Genomic DNA, 16,897 nt, shown 5'->3' on the forward strand with positions numbered 1-16,897 from the left:
AAGAGGATTTTTTTTCCCCAAACTGGACTTTTCCTTCAGCTCAAACCTTCTGCTCACATGGATTCACCCCTGCCTCCCAAAAAACACCATTGTTTTCCTTTTTTCTTAAAAAAAAAAAAGAAGCAAAATACCGAGCAAGCTGGTTACAATCTTTTATTTCAGATCACTACAGCCTTAGGGATGGGTCACCTGAGCCCGGAGGGACCCTCCCCTGCAGCACCCAGGGTAATTTTGGATGCCCACAGGGGGTCTGTGTGCACCATGTCACCAGGATGGGGACAGTTTGGGGCGGGAAAGTCTGCTGGGCGTGAGCACCTTCTCACTCAGCGGGACTGATTGATTGCAAAGGAATTTTATGGGAATAAAATACCGGCTTGAGAAGGGAACTGGGGGAGCAGGAAGGGCAAGGGTCTGGAGTTACGGTAACCATCAAAGGCAGGGGAGGGAGGAAGGGGAGGAAGGCAGAGGAGGAAGGCCGACCCCCAGCCCTGCAGCGAGCAAGTCTCCAGGAGGTGCAGGATCTGGCCGCAAGGTCGCCGGGGCAGCAGCACCGGCCCGGCCGTGGGGTTCTCACCCACACAGCATCCCCGGGACACTCTGTCCCCGGGCTGGCGAGGGGAGGGATGGCGCTAACGAAGGGATCTGCTAATTGCACGTAGAAGCAGATTGTGATGAGCAAACCAGGATTTATCGAGCTGCTCCCACCACCCGGCCAGAGAAGTCCAATCTCTACGTGAAAGAAGAAATTATTTTTAAAACCTAGTTTATTCTGCTGCAACAGGTCCATCAGTAAGGCAGGCGTCTCCACTTCCCTTTTCTCCCTGAGATCTAATCAGTTTTAATTGGAAGAATAAATGAGACCTTTCCTTCAAGATAATTATACAAAACATTGAATTAAACTACTATCAGGGATTTTTTTCTCACCGCTCGTGACAGGCGTCTGTTGTTGTAAATAACCATCAGACGAACTTTTGCTGAGCAGCTTTCCCTGGGCACGCACGGCCCTTCCAGGGTGGCTGGAAGCCACCGATTAAAAAAATCAGAGAAAAAGAGTTGTTCTCCCCAAAACGCCTCATCGCACGCACCAAGCTCCAAAGGCGCCGTTGCCTGGGCGCTGTAGGATGCTCCTCTGCCCATCACCGAGGCCTCTGGGCCGGCACAGGGAGCTGGCGCTGCCTTTGACGCCGGCACCGTTAATATTTTCATGTGTGTTTTGGGATAAACCAGACCCGAAGGAGGCCCGGGGAGATACACACATCCACCCCCTGACACACACACACCCCCCCCGACACACACCCCCCCCCGACACACCCCCACCCCCCCGACACACACCCCCCCCTCGACACACACCACCCCCCCGACACACACACACACACCCCGACACACCCCCCCACCCCCGACACACACACACCACCCCCCCCGACACACACACACACCCCCGACACACACCACCCCGACACACACACACACACACACACACACCCCGACACACCCCCACCCCCACCCTGCCCCCTGGGGGCCACCCCGCAGAGACCCCGCCGGCTCATCGCAGGAGTGGCCGAGCCTCCTTAAGGCGGGCGGAGGGGGGCGGAGCCGACCCGGCGGGGGCGGGGCTGCCCTTGTGACGCCGCCGGTGGCCGCGCCGGGGTCGGCCGAGTAGTGCCGAACGGGACCGAACGGGGCCGAGCGGGGCCGAGCGGGGCCGAACGGGACCGAACGGGGCCGAGCGGGGCCGAACGGGGCCGGAATGCAGCGGGCGGCAGCACGGGCGCTGCGCGGGGCGCGGAACCCCCCGGTGCGGGCGCGCTCGGCCGCGGCGCGGTGCCCCCCGCGGGGGCTGCTCTATGAGCGGCACGGGGAGCCCCCGGCCGTCGTGCAGTAAGGGGGGGCACGGGGGGGGGGGGGGGCTGGGGTGCATTGCAGGGGGTGCAGGTATGGGGTGAGGGGGTGCCAGGGGGTCTATTGGGGTGCATTGCAGGGGTGCGGGTATAGGGTGGGGGCTCTATTGGGGTGCATTGCAGGGGGTGCAAGGGGGGGCTCTGCTGCGACTCATTGGAGCAGGGGGTGCAGGTATAGCGTGGGGGGGGTGGGGGGCTCTATTGGGGTGCATTGCAGGGGGTGCGGGTATAGGGTGGGGGGTGCAGGGGGCTCTATTGGGGTGCATTGCAGGGAGTGAAGGAATGGGGGGCTCTGCTGCAGCGCATTGGAGCAGGGGGTGCAGGTATAGGGTGGGAGGGTGGGGGGGTCTCTATTGGGGTGCATTGCAGGAGGTGCAGGAATGGGGGCTATGCTGGGGTACATTGGAGCAGGGGGTGCAGGAATGGGGGGGCTCTACTGGCGTGCATTGCAGCAGGGAGTGCAGGTATGGAAGGGGGCTCCATTGGGGTCCATTGCAGGGGGGGTGCAAGTATGGGGGGCTCTACTAGGGATGCATTGCAGGGGGGTGCAAGTATGGGGGGCTCTGCTAGGGGTGCATTGCAAGGGGGTGCAGGAATGGGGGGGCTATGCTGGGGGCGCATTGCCAGGGGGTGCAGGGGGGGCTGCTGGGTGCATTGCAGGGAGAGTGGGGGTGCAGGTGGAAGGGCACGGCTGGGGTGGGGGTGCAGTGCAGTGGGGGCCATAGGTATGGGGTGGGGGGACAGTGGAGAGGTACAGATGAGGAGTGTGAGTCTGGGGGTGCTGGTGGGCTGCTTTGGGGGTGCATTGCAAGGGGGGGTCAGGGATTGCCCACCCCAGGAGCAGCGGGGGGAAGGATGGGGTGCAGCTCCTTGCAGGACCCCCGGGGCAGTGCCAGGGGTGCTGGGAAGCTCCCAAATACACAGGGGGGCCTTGGGGGTGCCCCCATGTCCTGCACCCCACAGTCTCACAGGCGGATGCCAGGGGTGGCATTGCCTCCCTGTCCCCCACCTGCCTACTGTCGCTCCTTCAATTTGCCTCAAAACCACGTGTTTTTCCCAGAAAGCCCATTCTTGCTTAATTTGGGGTATGAGGGGGAGGCCCAAGTCCCCAGCATTGCGGTGCTCCAACGTCCTCGATTGTGTCCCACTGATGGGCTTTCCCTATAAGGTCCCTTAAATTAAGGGACCCAGCCGGCGTCGCACCCATCGGCATCGTGAGCGTTTTTTGGGGGACAGGAGCTGGTGGCAGCGTGGGGTTTTCCTTCTAAAAAGGCCAAAAAGCCTTGCAAGGGGAAAGTCACATTTTGGTGGATTTTATGCCTTTTTTTTTTCAAGGCAGGAGGCCTCGAGGACTTGCTGCCCTACTTGAACCAGCCCAGGTCACCCCTAGAAATGCAGGACGTGCCAATACGTTATCCGGGTGCCTCCAGACACTAAACCCCCGGGGTTTTTGGGAGGGTGGATGATTGCTTTCCCTTGTGACCGTTTAGTCGTGCAATGGTGCTTATCACCGCTGGCGGCTCCTGAGATTTGCTGCCCTCGGCCCATTGCTTGTGCAAGGCCAGGCTTGTGCTTCGTGACTTCTCTTTTTTGCAGATTTCTGAAAATTCCAAGTTCCCATAACACTCAAGCGGGGCAGGACGAGCCGTAAAACCCCCGGCCAGCTGAAACGGTGGCTTTTTTTGCGCAATTTGTTGAATTTGTTACGCCAAATTCTGCTGAACTTGTTCTGACCAGTGAGCGTTTCTTTGCTTGGTAACGTGGGATTTTTGTCGAGTGGTTGGCTTTTAGCCGCCTCCATCAAAACCCTGTCTGTCTGTCTAATGTAAATCTGATTTTTTTAATGGGATGGAAATGGGAGCGGTGGGTTCGTGCCCAGGGTGCTGGCGTAGGGCTGATGCTGTGCAGAGGTGCTGCGTGGTCTTAACTTTAACCTCAATATTTGACCTTGCTTAAGAGAAAGGAAGGGATTTCAATTAGTCAGACATGCAGAGGGTGGCAAAAACCCAAAATGATTTAATTTGCTGCCTAACAAGGCAGAAAAATATATACAGCGTGGAGACAGCATTGCTGGGGGCCAGGGAGCGGGAGGCTTGGGCGCCTGTCGGCAGCAGCGCCTCCAAATGGATTCCTGTGTCTTCTAATGCCGATTTTTATTTTATTTTGGATTTTTTTTAAACCTTAAACAGGATGGAGTCACCGTGTTCTCCTGCCGAAGCCTTGCAGTCCGGTTTGAAGCGGGTTTGCAAGGAGCTAATTTCATCCTGCTAATTGTGGCAGGTGGTTTGCACAGCAGCCGCTGCTGCCTCCTGCCCGGAGGTTAGACACACACACACCTTGCCAAAAACGCATGGTTTTGAGCAAAATCCACCAAAGTCAGGACTCTCGGTCGCACTCAGTGGCTGCAGGGCCATATCCTGCACCTCGCTGATGCCAAACTCTCCCAGTGAGGTTTTTGGACCCTGCTGGGAGCCTCCCTTACATCTCATCCTCCTAATTGTCAATTAGGAGAGGGAAACACTTGCAAAAGCCAGAGACCTCCTGAGGTGGCCGTGCAGGGTCGGGACAGCCAGAGTGGCGGGATTTGCATGGTGCAGACAGGGGATTTCTGTGCTTGGCGATGCACCCCTGTACCAAGGGTGCTCAGCAAGGGTTCAGGCTGTGGGCTTTCTGTTTGAGTGGCTGCTGCTGAAAGCAAGAGCTGGAGCCTGATGCCTTCACCCAAACCCATTCTTGGAGCGTATGTAGGACCTTTAGCCGGAGCTGCAGCCAGCGATGCAAATTCCCGTGTGCTAAAAGCCTTCTGATGCGCTCACGGTGCTGTTTAATTCAAACCTCGAAGTCACCTGCAAAGCAGCCAGGCAGCTTGGAGGGAGAAAGGAGGAAACCCCTTTGCCAGCACAGGGCCAAGCCACGAAAAGAAATTCAGCGTATTGTTCCTAGTGACACGTGCTTGCGGTGTGTAATCGCAGCAAATAACTGCTCTTAAAATTGGCGGCTCCTGCAGAGCCCCCAGCTCGGTTAAGTGTGGTCAAAGTTGCCTTCGTCTTGCCGACAGGCACGGCCGGGTGGGTTTGCCCTGGCTGGGAGATGGGTCAGGCAGTCATGGAACCCCCGGTTCCTCTTTCCCCTTGGTCTGTGGCATGGTGCTGTTGGGTTTTCTGGGGGAGCTTTTCCCTCCTTTTGCAAGAGCCAGGGTATCCCACAAGTTTTATGCTGCAGTTCCCCCGGGGGCCGTGCACCCCGGGAGGATGCGTTTGTGGGAGGGAGGTGAGCTAAATTAGCCGGCCCCGCTCTTCCCTTGGTGTAAGAGCATCTTCATCACATTTAAAACAGTCTCGTGGCAGAGGTGTTGGGGATGTCACCGCTCTTGGAGGGGCTTTTTTCTGTGCAAGGACTGTTTTGGGTTTGTTCCTGACCCCAGCGAAGGGTGGGAGGTTTTGGGGTGGATAAGGGCATCGCTGCCTGCTGCTTCCTGGGGGCAGGGGAGTCTCGATGGGGTTGTCTGAAGTTGGATGTTGGGTTTCTTCACTGGAGGAGGCCAGGCTACGGTGACATAGATGAGATGGGGAATATGGTGCTGTTTATTTTAAGTCTAACGTGCTGTGTAGGTGATACAGGCATCTCTCTCCAGCTTAAACCAGGCTGCAGAAAGCATGAGCCAAGCCTGTATTAATGACCTTTTCCTTTGTGTCTCCCTGTTCAGACTAAAGGACCTTGAGCTGCCCGAGCTGGGGGACTCCGATGTCCACGTCAAGATGTTGGCAGCCCCCATCAATCCCGCCGACATCAATATGATCCAAGGTAACGCGCCCGCTGCGTCTTTTTTGGGTGTTAATTCTTGTGTGATGCTCCTGGCGGGGTGTCTCGGGGGGGGGGGGGGGGGGCGTGGAGGTGGCTCCTGGGGTGGGGAGGTCTGGGGTATGACGAGGTCTGAGGCTGACCTCTGGCTCCCCGGCAGGGACCTACGCCATCCTCTCCCCGCTGCCGGCCGTGGGAGGGAACGAAGGTGTCGGGGAAGTGCTGGAGGTCGGGCGTCGTGTGGCTGCGCTGAAACCCGGGGACTGGGTCATCCCGGCGGGCGCTGGACACGGTGAGTGTGTAACCCGGCATCCTCGGAGCCGGCACCACTGGATCTGGTCCGCCTCTGCATCCCCCCCCACCTGCAAAGCATCTTCTCAGGGGATTTTTGGGACGCTCAGTCCCGGTGAGAGCTGCCCAAGCCTGCAGGGAGAGCAAACCCATGGTCACGCTGTTGTGCGAAGCTTGGGGAGCTGCTGCGGGGATTTTGGGGGTCCCAAAAGCGACGGCGCTGCTCTCCAAAGCACCGTTTTTGCTGGGTGGGGGTAGAGCCACGTGCCCCTCTCGCTTGCAGCAATTATATCTGGTTGGGTATGACTTAAAGTGGAGAAGAAGCAGCTCCATTAGAGAACGTTGGGCGAGGGAAGGAGCAGTCAGAAGCCATTTAGTGCCGTATTAGCCTCATGGTAAATGTAACGGGCTGGGTTGTCTCAGACAAGAAGCATCGGGGTAACCACTGGAGCTGCACAAAGGCGTCTTCGTTTCTTACCTCTTTGTACCTTGGTTTAAGTTTTATTATTTCTGCCACGTATTTTCATTTGTAACGTTGTCGGGTTTTTTTAAAGCAAGCTCCGTATCTGATCCCCAGCCACAGCGAGTGATGCTGCAGATGCAGGGGGGCTCCGGGGAAGGCTGGGGGTCCCCAGGGAAGGGGCTCCTGTGCAGGGAACACGTGCAAGGCGAAACCCTGGAGCACTTGCAGTAGCAGCAGTAGTGATGCCGTGGCCTATGCTAAACTTGAATTTAGAAATAAACTACTTTTCCATAGCATAGACCCTTTATGGGGCTTCTGCGCCGTTCTAAAGCATCGCAGCAATCTGTGCTTCTCTGGAAACAACCGCATTTTGTCACATCTACTTAAAGACCCGGGATAAAGCCTTTAACCTGTGCAAGGTCATGGTTATATCTCATTACAGTTTTCTCCTTAATAGTGCTCTGATGGGAAAGCATGGGAATTTATTTTCCAACAAATGTCTCTTGTGCTCCTCCAAAATGCCAATGGCCAGAAAAACGATCGGTTCTGGTTTAGTGTAACAGCTTATTCTTCGCCTATTTCTTCTTAAAAGGCTTTTTCACTTAATGGGAGAAGGAAAGCTGTCTAGTTGAGATCCCAATGTGATATTTTTAAACATTAAAAAAAAAAAAAAAAAAAGTAAATGGGTGATAGGGGGTTAAACTGGATATAAATTTGGAGGGACTAAATCTAAGTAAATTGCCTTTGAATATATGGGCTCATCCATAGGATGGGGAGTATTTCCATTATCTCAGCCCACTCCCTGCGCCCAGGGAGCGCCGGTCCCGTAATCCCTCTGGGAAGTGATTAGAGTTTGCTGGGTGATAAATCTCAGCAGGCAGCGGGGGATCCATCTCTCTCACAATATTTTGGCCGTACCCACACGGGAAAACGTTTCGTGATTCACTCTCCAGGATTTAGACGGTGCACGGTGTGGTGATGCTGCTGCCGCTGGCCTTAAGGCTGTGGCGTGAGTTGAGGACTCACCACCTTTCCCTTTCCTTGCCCGCCTTCCTGCCGCTCTGCCCGCGCCGACTGCGATGCTGCCGGTACCCCAGGGACGTGGCGGACGCAGGGGGTGTTCCCGGAGGAGACGCTGCTGAAGGTGCCCAGCGACATCCCGGTGCTGTGCGCCGCCACCCTGAGCGTCAACCCCTGCACGGCGTACCGCATGCTGGCTGACTTCGAGACGCTGGCGCCGGGTATGGCTTTGCCGGGTGGGAAGAAATCTGGGAGGATTTGCCGGTCGTTTCTGCCGTGAAAATCTGGATTTGTTTGTATCCAGGTGACTCCGTCATCCAGAACGCCGCCAACAGCGGCGTGGGCCAGGCTGTTATCCAGATCGCCAAAGCCTCCGGCATCAAGACCATCAACGTGGTGAGGGACAGGTGGGTCCCCTGGGAGAGGAGAAGGTCTCGTGCGGGGCAGGAGCTGCCCTTGGCCTGGGCTGGAGGTTGGTAGGAGGTTGGGCCAGTTTGGGAGCTGGATCTGGTCATCTTGCCCATCCAAGCCAGGTTTTTCTCCTGTTTGCTCTTCCAAGGTGTCCTCCAGCCTCTGCCCTGTTGTCCCCAAGCTACATCTGAGCAGGAGGGGAGAGAAGGTGACACTCTTTTTGGCTCATTGATTCCTTTTTTTGTTTTTCTTCCCCCAGACCTGATCTCCCAAAGCTGGTGGAGAGGCTGATGGCCCTGGGCGCAGACCACGTCATCACGGAGGAGATGCTGAGAAAGCCAGAGATGAAAGATATATTTAAGGTACCTCAATGCTGATCCCACTGGAGAGACCATCCGGGGCTGTCCCTGTGGTTCGGCGCTGTGGGGAAAGGTGCAGGGATGGTGGGAAGGACAAATCTCTAGATCAGGATTTAGTCCGAGAAGTTGAGGGCTTTTGCTGCTCCCTCAAAGCAGTTGCTCGCTCAAGAACTGCAGTCCCATCCTCAGAAGTAGCACTAAAATCTGGGAACCTTCTTAATAAACTCTTGCAGAGCATCCCGAAGCCCCGGCTCGCCCTGAACTGCGTTGGAGGCAAAAGCACTACGGAGATGCTGCGGCATCTGCAGTAAGTTTGGCTGGCTGGTGGCTTGGGCACAGGCTCAGGGACAGCAGCCAGCACTGGAGGGTCCTGCTCCAGAGCCCCTGGAGTGCAAGAGGTGGCTGAAGGTGTTGTTAGCTGATGTTGGCCATCACTGAAGTTTTGGAGAGGGGAGATGAGTGGAGAAGTGGTTTTGGAAAATAGCAGTGACTCAAAGTCAACCTGTCGTCACCGTGTGTCTCAAAAGCTGCTGGTGGCTCGAAGCAGCTGAAGTCCAGTTCTGAAGGTCCACCAGGTCCTGGCCAGGTCTAACTGGTGTATTTAGCTGCAAACTCAGCTAATGGTGCATAGGAGCAGGAGGGGAGCTCTCCGAAGTGGAGTCTGAGGGGTAACTGGGGGAGCCCTTGGTGGGAGAACAGCCCCGTCGCTGCAGCGGTGGCGTTGGGTACGGCAGAGGGAGAGGTGGTGAGGTCAAAGCTGCTCGTTGGGGACCATATAACCAAACACCCCCTTCCTCTTGCAGGCCCAAAGGGACCATGGTCACCTATGGGGGGATGGCAAAGCAGCCCGTGATGGTGCCTGTGGTAAGTACTGGAGGTGCTCTTGATTTCCCTCGGGGCATGTCCCCTGTGCTCCACTGCAGATGTCCCCGTCCCCTCGGCTCCCGCTCAGCACCATGGGAGCTCAGCAGATTGAGAGCCTCCAGCCTTCTTTTTATTTCACTGATGGGGTCTGTTACGGGACGAGCTGCTTTGCATCCCGCTGCAGGTCTCTTGGCTTTATTTACGGAGGATCTGGGCCGCTGAGAAATCCCAGCGGGGGAAACGGCCCCGCAGATGCCGAGCATCAAACCCACCCTGACTCCGCACCTCGGGAGACGCATCTCCGCGTCCCGCTGCGCCCTGACTCCCAAATGAGAGCGCTAACGGAGCAGCCAGGCGCCTCGTTGCCACCTCCCATCGCCGTCACGCTGGGAGGGGACCCGCAGGTCTCACCCGGGTGCGCGGGTCCCTCTCTCCGCAGAGCGCGTTCATCTTCCGGGACGTGCGGCTCCGCGGCTTCTGGATGACCCAGTGGCGGAAGGAGCAGGCGCAGGGTGAGCCGGACGGGTGCTGAGGGACCGCGGCGGGGCGGCGGGGCGGCTCGGGAGCGGGTGCCAAACCCCCCCGCCGGTGCCGTCCCCGTCGTTCTTAATTGTGTCATGAGTGCCGATAGTCCTCGGGGCAGCTCAAACGCAAGGCGCTGGGCGGTGTGGCTTGGGCAGGGACTGTGGCGTGCCACCACGCTGGGGGCTCTTGCCCCATCCCGCGTGCCCAAGCTGGGAGCACACCGCACCCCAGCACCCCCGGGACCCCGTAGGGCTTCAGGCGGGTGTTTGCCCCAGGGACGGTCGGTGGCTCTGGCAGGGGACCCGCGGCGGTGAGAGCTCCCTCCTTCCCTTGCAGACCAGGAGAGCGTGGCCAGCATGATGGACGCCTTGTGCCAGCTCATCCGGAGAGGGCAGCTCACCGCGCCGGCCTGCACCGAGGTCCCGCTCCAGGACTACAAGGCGGCGCTGGAGGCCGCCATGAAGCCCTTCACGTCCTCCAAGCAGATCCTCCTCCTCTGAGCTGCAGCTCACGGGCGGCAGCGGACTGAGCCCGGTGCTGCTCCACCACGGCCAAGCTTCCCTTGCTACACGAGATGCTTTGGGGGGTGGAAAAACCCTCTAGATCCATTGTTTTTTCTTTTTCTTTTTTAATTTTGGGGTGCCCACTTGAAGTTTTGAAAGCCTCATTAGCTTTGCGTGGATGGCAGCGTGTGTAGTTGCCCCTGGAAGGGGGCTGAGCTCTCGCTTTAGCTGAGCTCGCGTGCAAGAGAAAGCTCAGGGAGCCCAGGGACGGCAGCTCGCTCGGCTCGGGGTGTTAAAAGAGCAGCAGTTCCCCCTCAGGCCTGTTTTTGGGGCTGGGGGGGGGGCTGCATTTGCCACCTTCTGCCTGGCTTAGCAGCTGTCAGTGGTGTTCTGCTGGTTGCACTGTCCCTCCAGGTGAGTTTTGGCTGCTTTTGGGTGACTTTTGGTGCCCTTCGCCCAGCTGGCACGGCCCCCACTATGCTACTGCAGCCTCTGAGCCACTGCCATGTCCTCCACTCGTAAGTTCACCAGAATCCCAACCTTGAATTACAGAAAAAAAAACAAATTTTAATATTTTTTTATTTTATTTTAAATACTTTTTACTTTTTCCCTGCCCAGCCCATGCAACACTGGCAGGATGGGGGCAGGGGATGCCCATGCAAAGGGCACGAAGGGCTCCCTTGGCATCACTTCGTCTCAAAAATGAGCTCAAAAGGCAAAAAAAAACATAAAATGCCATGTTACCAAGTGTGATCCAGTGCTGCTGCGCCAGTGGGGGCTGTAAGACACCGTAGTCCCTTCAGGGACAGCCCTGGGGTGGTGGCATTTAAGGTGGGGACAAGACTCAGGGACACGTGCAGGGCAAGGAGGGCTTTTTGCAATACCTGGACTTGAAGTCAGTTTTGCTGCTGTTCCCACTGCCACTACTGATCGTGAGAAGAACCTCCTGGAAATCCGTGTCTAATATACATATATTTTTTTAAGATGCTGCCAATAAATGTTTCTGTGCTCAGTCGGGTGAGTGAGGGTGGGCAGGGGATGTGGGCAAATGGAACACGTGCCTGGCCCTTTCCCCATCCTAAATCCTGGGGATTTTCCATCCTCTCAAGCTTTAATTCCAATTGCACATAAGCAATTAGCATCCTGCTAAAAGTGGCTGCAGGAGGGACGTGGTTTTGGGCAGCCAGCTGCTGGCCGCTGTAGGGGAGATGGGGCTGGCTCTCTGCTGTCGGTGTCCAAAAGCAGCGTTACTTACACCAAATCTGTGCCCCAAGGCAGGCAAGGACACGTTTTCACCCGCAGTTATTGCAATGGGAAGGACGAGGCTCTTCATCGGGGCAACAGGGCTGGGGGACAGAGAGCCGCGAGTTCATTCAAAAGCTATTTCAAAGCAGTGCTCTGTTCATTTTAATTTCAATTTTTGAGCTTAATTATGATACTAAGCAGGGGAAAAGCTGCTGATGGTGTCCCTCAGCTCCATGGCCAGCAAAGCCCTGGGGCAAGGGGCCGGTGCCTGCGTGGGAGCACACCTGCCCGGCCTCCTGAGATCCATTGCAAGCAGCAGAGAAACCCCAGGTTATTTAGTGCCCCCCAAATTGGTGGCCACCCCTGTTCCTCTGCTCACCCCCACGTCTGGGATTGGAAGAGGACGGTGTAGCCCCGAGCTGTGAGGGGATGAGATGCTGCAAGCATGACGCACGCCTTTGCCTCTCCTTCACCCAGCGGCTCCACCAGTAAAGCCAGAGCCACAACCAGTTTGATCCACGCTCCCTGGAAGAGTGAAAATCCCGAAGATGTGCTATAAACCTTCCTAAAACACAACGGTGGAGTAAGAGGGGATGAAAGTCCTTGTGCTCTCGCTCGGGAGCGAGGTTCAGCTCTGCTCAGGCAGAAGAGAACCTGTAGGGTTGGAGCTGGGCTGGAGTGACCTTGACGGCAACAGTTTGCGTCCTTGAGAGATGAAGTAAGCATCAAACGAGGAAGAAATAGTGAAAAACAGGTTGTAAGTGCGAATGTGAGAAGGGGTGCGAGCAGAAGTACTTCAATCGAAAACCAGCAACGGCCGCCTGAGCGCAAGGCTTTGAGCTGCCAGCCAAGCGCTGCGAGCGCGTGGACGGCGGCGTGAAGAGCAGCTCGGGCAGGGAGAGCAGAGCTGCTCCTGCAACAAAGATCTTTGGTCTTGACCCCGCCGGAGTCTGTGGCTTTTTAAACTCCGCAAGAATCCGCGCGGCAGCGCCTGCGAAAAACCCATCGATTTAAGCCAACTCGCTGAGGGATTGCGGTGGGATTTTGGCGACCTGCCTGCTCGTGGCTTGGATGGGTGTGCTCTTTGCTGGGTAGAAAACTGGCTGGCCGTGCTCTTTGCTGGGTGGAAAACTGGCTGGCCGGCCGGGCCCGAAGAGCGGGGATGAACGGAGTTGAATCCAGTTGGCAGCCGGTCACAAGCGGTGTTCCCCAGGGCTCAGCACTGGGGCCAGTTCTGTTAATGTCCTTACCGGTGATCTGGATGAGGGAATCGAGCGCACCCTCAGCAAGTTTGCAGATGACACCGAGCTGGGTGGGAGTGTTGATCTGCTGGAGGGTGGGAAGGCTCTGCAGAGCTGGAGCGTGGCCAGAGAAGGGCGGCGAAGCTGGGGAAGGGTCTGGAGCGCAAGTGCTATGGGGAGCAGCTGAGGGAACGGGTTGAAAAGGAGGGTGAGGGGAGACCTTATCGCTCTCTGCGACTACCTGAGAGGAGGTTGTAGTGAGGTGGGGGTCGGTCTGTTACCCCAAGTCACAAGAGACAGGACAAGAGGAAAAGGCCTCCTCCAGTTGTGCCAGGAGAAGTTTAGGCTGAACATTAGGAAAAATTTCTTCACCAAAAAGTGTTGCCAAGCCCTGGAACAGTCTGCCCAGGGCAGTGGTGGAGGCACCATCCCTGGAGGTGTTTAAAAAACGTGTAGATGTGGTGCTGAGGGACGTGGTGCAGTGCTGGGCTTGGCCGTGCTGGGTTAACGGTTGGACTCGATGGTCTTAAAGGTCTTTTCCGACCTAAATAATTCTGGGATTCTGTGACAATCAGTGCCACAGCTGGACTGTGGCTGAAGGTCTTGCTGGAGAGGGCCAGGAGAAGGAAAGGTCCATGTTGTCATTGCTGTCTGCTATTCAAGAGGGTTTTTTGATCGCAGGCTCCTATCGAATCACCAAATCAAAAATTTCTGTGCGTACACACACACCCACCCCACACCCCCCCCCTTGGCTATATGTGTATTTACTTATTTATAAATCATCTGTATGTTCTCCTGCACTAATTTATTAGGGACCCTATAAGACATACACAGGCAGCAGAAATGAAAAAAGCAGGCAATAAAGATGCACAATATTTGTAGACTCTCTTTTACTAATGGTACAACCCCCTGGTTTTGCTCTTGCTAAAATAAATACTATTAGTTGTAGCGGTGTTTTGTAGGGAGGGCTCTGTGGTTGCCTACACTTCATTAGTTTTGAAAATCATGGGTTAGCACTTGGTGATAGAGCCATCCAAAGGGCTGGTTCTAAGTCCAGTTTATTTTGATACCTGGTTTTAATGACTGTCGCTGCTGAGAAAAATTCCTCACACAGATGTGTAGATGCAAAGGGAAGAAGTGCAGCATTGGCTGAGCTTATTAAACCCCGATATTTGCTCTTCAATCCATCCCCTCCTTAGGCAAAGGGTTTTCTTGGCTGGTAAATGTCCATCTTCCCCGGGGTCAGCCCACTGTGGTTGCAAACTAACTGGAAGGTGTTGCATCTTCTCCCTTGGGCACCTTCCCCCCCCTCGTGCAGAAATGCCTGTACCCTTTTCCATGGAATAACCCCCGCTCTGGGATTTCAGTAGCGCTGCGTCTGTCCTGGCTGTCCGTGTGGCCAGGTGATGCTCTCGGCTTTCAGCAGCTCTCCGTGCTGCTCCGTAGGATGCACTAGAAGTGAAACGTTGCCTAAATGCATCTTGTGATTGAAATGAACTGGTGCTCTGCACCCCTGCCCCTTTCTGGGGTTGGGTCCCTCTGCTTTTCTTTGCTAAAGACCCTTCAGAACCCGAACCAGGAAAGTCAATGATGTTCTCTCAACCTTTTGTCAAGCTATCAAGCTGCTCCTCTGAGCTGGAGGACCATGACTGCACGAAGAGTGACTTTCCATTTGTGGACCATGAAATTGTAATGGACCGGTTGCGTCAACTGAATGTCCCCACGTCCCTGGGGAGGGATGGGCTTCGGCCCAGAGTTCTTGTGGAGCTAGCAGATGCTCTGGCAGGACTGCTTTTGATCACCTACCAGAGGTCTGGGGAGTTCCCTGCTGACTGGAAGCTACCCAGTGTTATTGGCATGCACTAGAAGGGGGTGAGGGAAGACCTGGGAAACTACAGAGCTGTTAGTCTGACCTCAGTACCTGGGAAAATGTTGGAGATCATAGTGGGTGCTACTGAACGGCCTTTAAAGAAGCGTGGCATCATCAGGCACAGTCAAGAGGGGTTCACGAGGGGAAAGTCCTGTTTAATTCACTTGATATTCTTCTACAATCAGGTGACAAGCCCCATGGATGAAGGGAAGGCAGTGGATGTCGTGGCTGTCCATGTGCCCAGGCGATGCTCTTGGCTTTCAGCAGGCCCTCCATGCTGCTCCACAGGACGAACTAGGAGTGAAATGTTACCTAAATACATCTCACAATCGAAATAAACTGCTGCACCAGCTCAGAACAAGTATTTCGGTTATTTGCTGCACGGCTGTGGTGCAGCACCACACTCTGCCTCGGGTAGCACCATCCTCCAGCTGAGTATCCCTCAATTTTTGAGTCAACGCAATATTTTTTTTCCCCATAGGGGCTTTTTGAGTATCGCCGGTGGAGAGTGGTAAACGGCTGCTCTGCTCCACCGCTGCCGTTTGCCGATGGCAGGGAAGAGCCGCAAGCGGCACGTTCACCTCCCCAGAGGGTGACATGCCATGGAAAACACTGATATATAAAATTACTGCTGCAGGGGGAAGTCTCACTCCAAAAACTCAGCTTTTGGGTGTGGAAATGGGGGCTTAAGCATCATACTTTCATTCTGGGGCATTTTCTGGGTCCTGGGGGGCGAGGAGAAGTGTGATGGGGCAGGGACATTGCTCAAAGTTGGAGGGGGCTCCTCTACAGCTGCATGTGCTTTTGGAAGAGAAAATGACTTTGAGATGAAAACTCACAGCCTGTGTTAAGAGCTACGTTTGCCTGGACATATTAAAGCCATTTTAACCCACTGTAACTCCTCACACTGAGACAAGAACAAACCAAGAAGCCTGCTAGATGTAACCCCTGACAAAGATCTTGCCAGCAGCTCCCCTCTTCTCTCCCATCGCTATTAACCCCCCAATATTTGGCATTTTCATTATCCCCACAGCAAAGCCGCCGGCGTTGGAGGCAGAGCAGTATTGTGTGCCCCAGCGCTTTCCTGATCGAAGAATAAAGAGGGGGAAAAAGCAAGAAAAGGACTTTGAGATCGTTAAGAGCACTATTAAGCATGACATAAACCAGAAAAAATAATGCAAAGCTTTTATCTCCCTTGTTTATTCGACTCGGCAGTAAAACCTAACAAGCTTTAGAGAACTCTTACTTTCACAAAATGTTCCTGAGTGCTTACTCCTACACCAGGGCACGAAGGAATAAAAAATTAATTTAACTCTGCTTGTCAAACAAGCGGGATCACGGTTGGAAATCCAGCTGCTGGTGTTGCAGATACATGGTATTAATTTTTGGGAGGGGGTGATGGTGGGTTTTCTTTTTTAGGTGGGTGGTGGCTGCTAAACCTGAAATGTTCCCATGAACCTCTGCTGGGGTTTGGTGTGATTTAGGCAGCTGATGTGTCGACTGAAATGATAAAAATAAGTCCCCAAAAATGGCACTTAGGGATCTGCCAGAGGGACGTCGTTGCTCATCGGTGGGAATGAGGAATGGCTGAGGGCGCCCAGGGATGGGGGGAGTGTCCCCAGGGATGAGGGGTGCTGTGGGGGGACCCCTGAGCACCCTGAGGTGTGGGGATTTGGAACCCCCATCCCTGCCCACATTTGGGGGAGAAGGAGCCCATCAGTATCAGCATGTTGGGAAGGGGGCACCCCAGAAGCCCCTGCCCTATAGGGGATCCCCCAAGCCTCCTGGCACCTGGGGGGAACCCCATCGGGGCCTGGCATGTGGGGAAGAGCGACCCCAAAAGCCCCCTGAGCCGTGGGAAGGGGGACCCCCATCATTGCCACATACATGGGGAAGGGAGACCACCACAAAACCCCCGTCCCATGGGAAGGCAGACCTCAGTGATGCCCCGTATATGGGGAAGGGGGACCCCATAAGCCCCCAGACCCACGGGGGGGGGGAGGATCCCACCCATACCCTGCGTATCAGGCGAGCGGGGACCCCGCAAGCCCCCCGACCCCCCCTTAGTGCCCTGTGTATGGGTACAGGTGGGGCCCACACTGCCGCCGGCCCACAGCGGCCGCCCTAAGCGGCGTGGCCCCTTTAAGAGCCGCGAAGCCAGGCCGGGAGGCGGGGAAGGAGGCGTGGCTTTCCGTGACGTCTCCCCCTCCTTATCGCTCCCCCCCCCCCCCCCCGCGCGCCGCCCTCCACTCCACCTCAGACGCGACGCCGGGACGTTACGTCGCCGCCTCGCCCCGCCCTCGGCGCGCGCGCTCCGCCGGTGCAGCCCCGCCTCCGCGGGCCGCCCCCCCTCTTCCCCCCCCCCCCCCCCGTTCCCCCCCCCCCCCCCCCCCCCCCTTTCCCGGC

General features: G+C 56.1%; 1 protein-coding gene across 3 annotated transcripts; it reads left to right on the forward strand.

Annotated features, from left to right (window-relative positions):
* The first annotated feature begins 1,747 nt into the window (after positions 1-1,747).
* On the forward strand, positions 1,748-10,689 carry MECR (mitochondrial trans-2-enoyl-CoA reductase). Of its 3 annotated transcripts, none has more exons than XM_086479518.1 (10): positions 1,748-1,878; positions 5,605-5,702; positions 5,860-5,991; positions 7,551-7,694; positions 7,778-7,880; positions 8,144-8,246; positions 8,477-8,550; positions 9,047-9,107; positions 9,547-9,619; positions 9,969-10,689. In XM_086479518.1, exons 1-10 carry the CDS (start codon positions 1,748-1,750, stop codon positions 10,130-10,132), a joined length of 1,083 nt encoding a protein of 360 aa, XP_086335644.1. In that variant the 3' UTR covers positions 10,133-10,689. The 3 variants fall into 3 exon arrangements, with proteins under 3 accessions (XP_086335644.1, XP_086335645.1, XP_086335646.1); XM_086479519.1 differs by lacking the exon at positions 1,748-1,878 and adding an exon at positions 9,331-9,380 and having other exon boundaries at positions 5,622-5,702; positions 9,047-9,100; positions 9,512-9,619; XM_086479520.1 differs by lacking the exon at positions 1,748-1,878 and having other exon boundaries at positions 5,622-5,702; positions 9,547-9,632; positions 9,979-10,689.
* Positions 10,690-16,897: the final 6,208 nt, after the last annotated feature.

Source organism: Leptosomus discolor, chromosome Z (genome assembly GCF_034619465.1).
Source record: "Leptosomus discolor isolate bLepDis1 chromosome Z, bLepDis1.hap2, whole genome shotgun sequence".
NCBI lineage: Eukaryota > Metazoa > Chordata > Aves > Leptosomiformes > Leptosomidae > Leptosomus > Leptosomus discolor.

Excerpts from the sequence above, each read along its gene's own strand:
- MECR (XM_086479518.1), top strand. The coding sequence starts at position 1,748 with ATGCAGCGGGCGGCAGCACGGGCGCTGCGCGGGGCGCGGAACCCCCCG. Across the intron at positions 7,695-7,777 it reads CTTCGAGACGCTGGCGCCGG|GTGACTCCGTCATCCAGAAC; the intron begins GTATGGCTTTGC and ends GTTTGTATCCAG. Across the intron at positions 9,620-9,968 it reads GCGGAAGGAGCAGGCGCAGG|ACCAGGAGAGCGTGGCCAGC; the intron begins GTGAGCCGGACG and ends CTTCCCTTGCAG.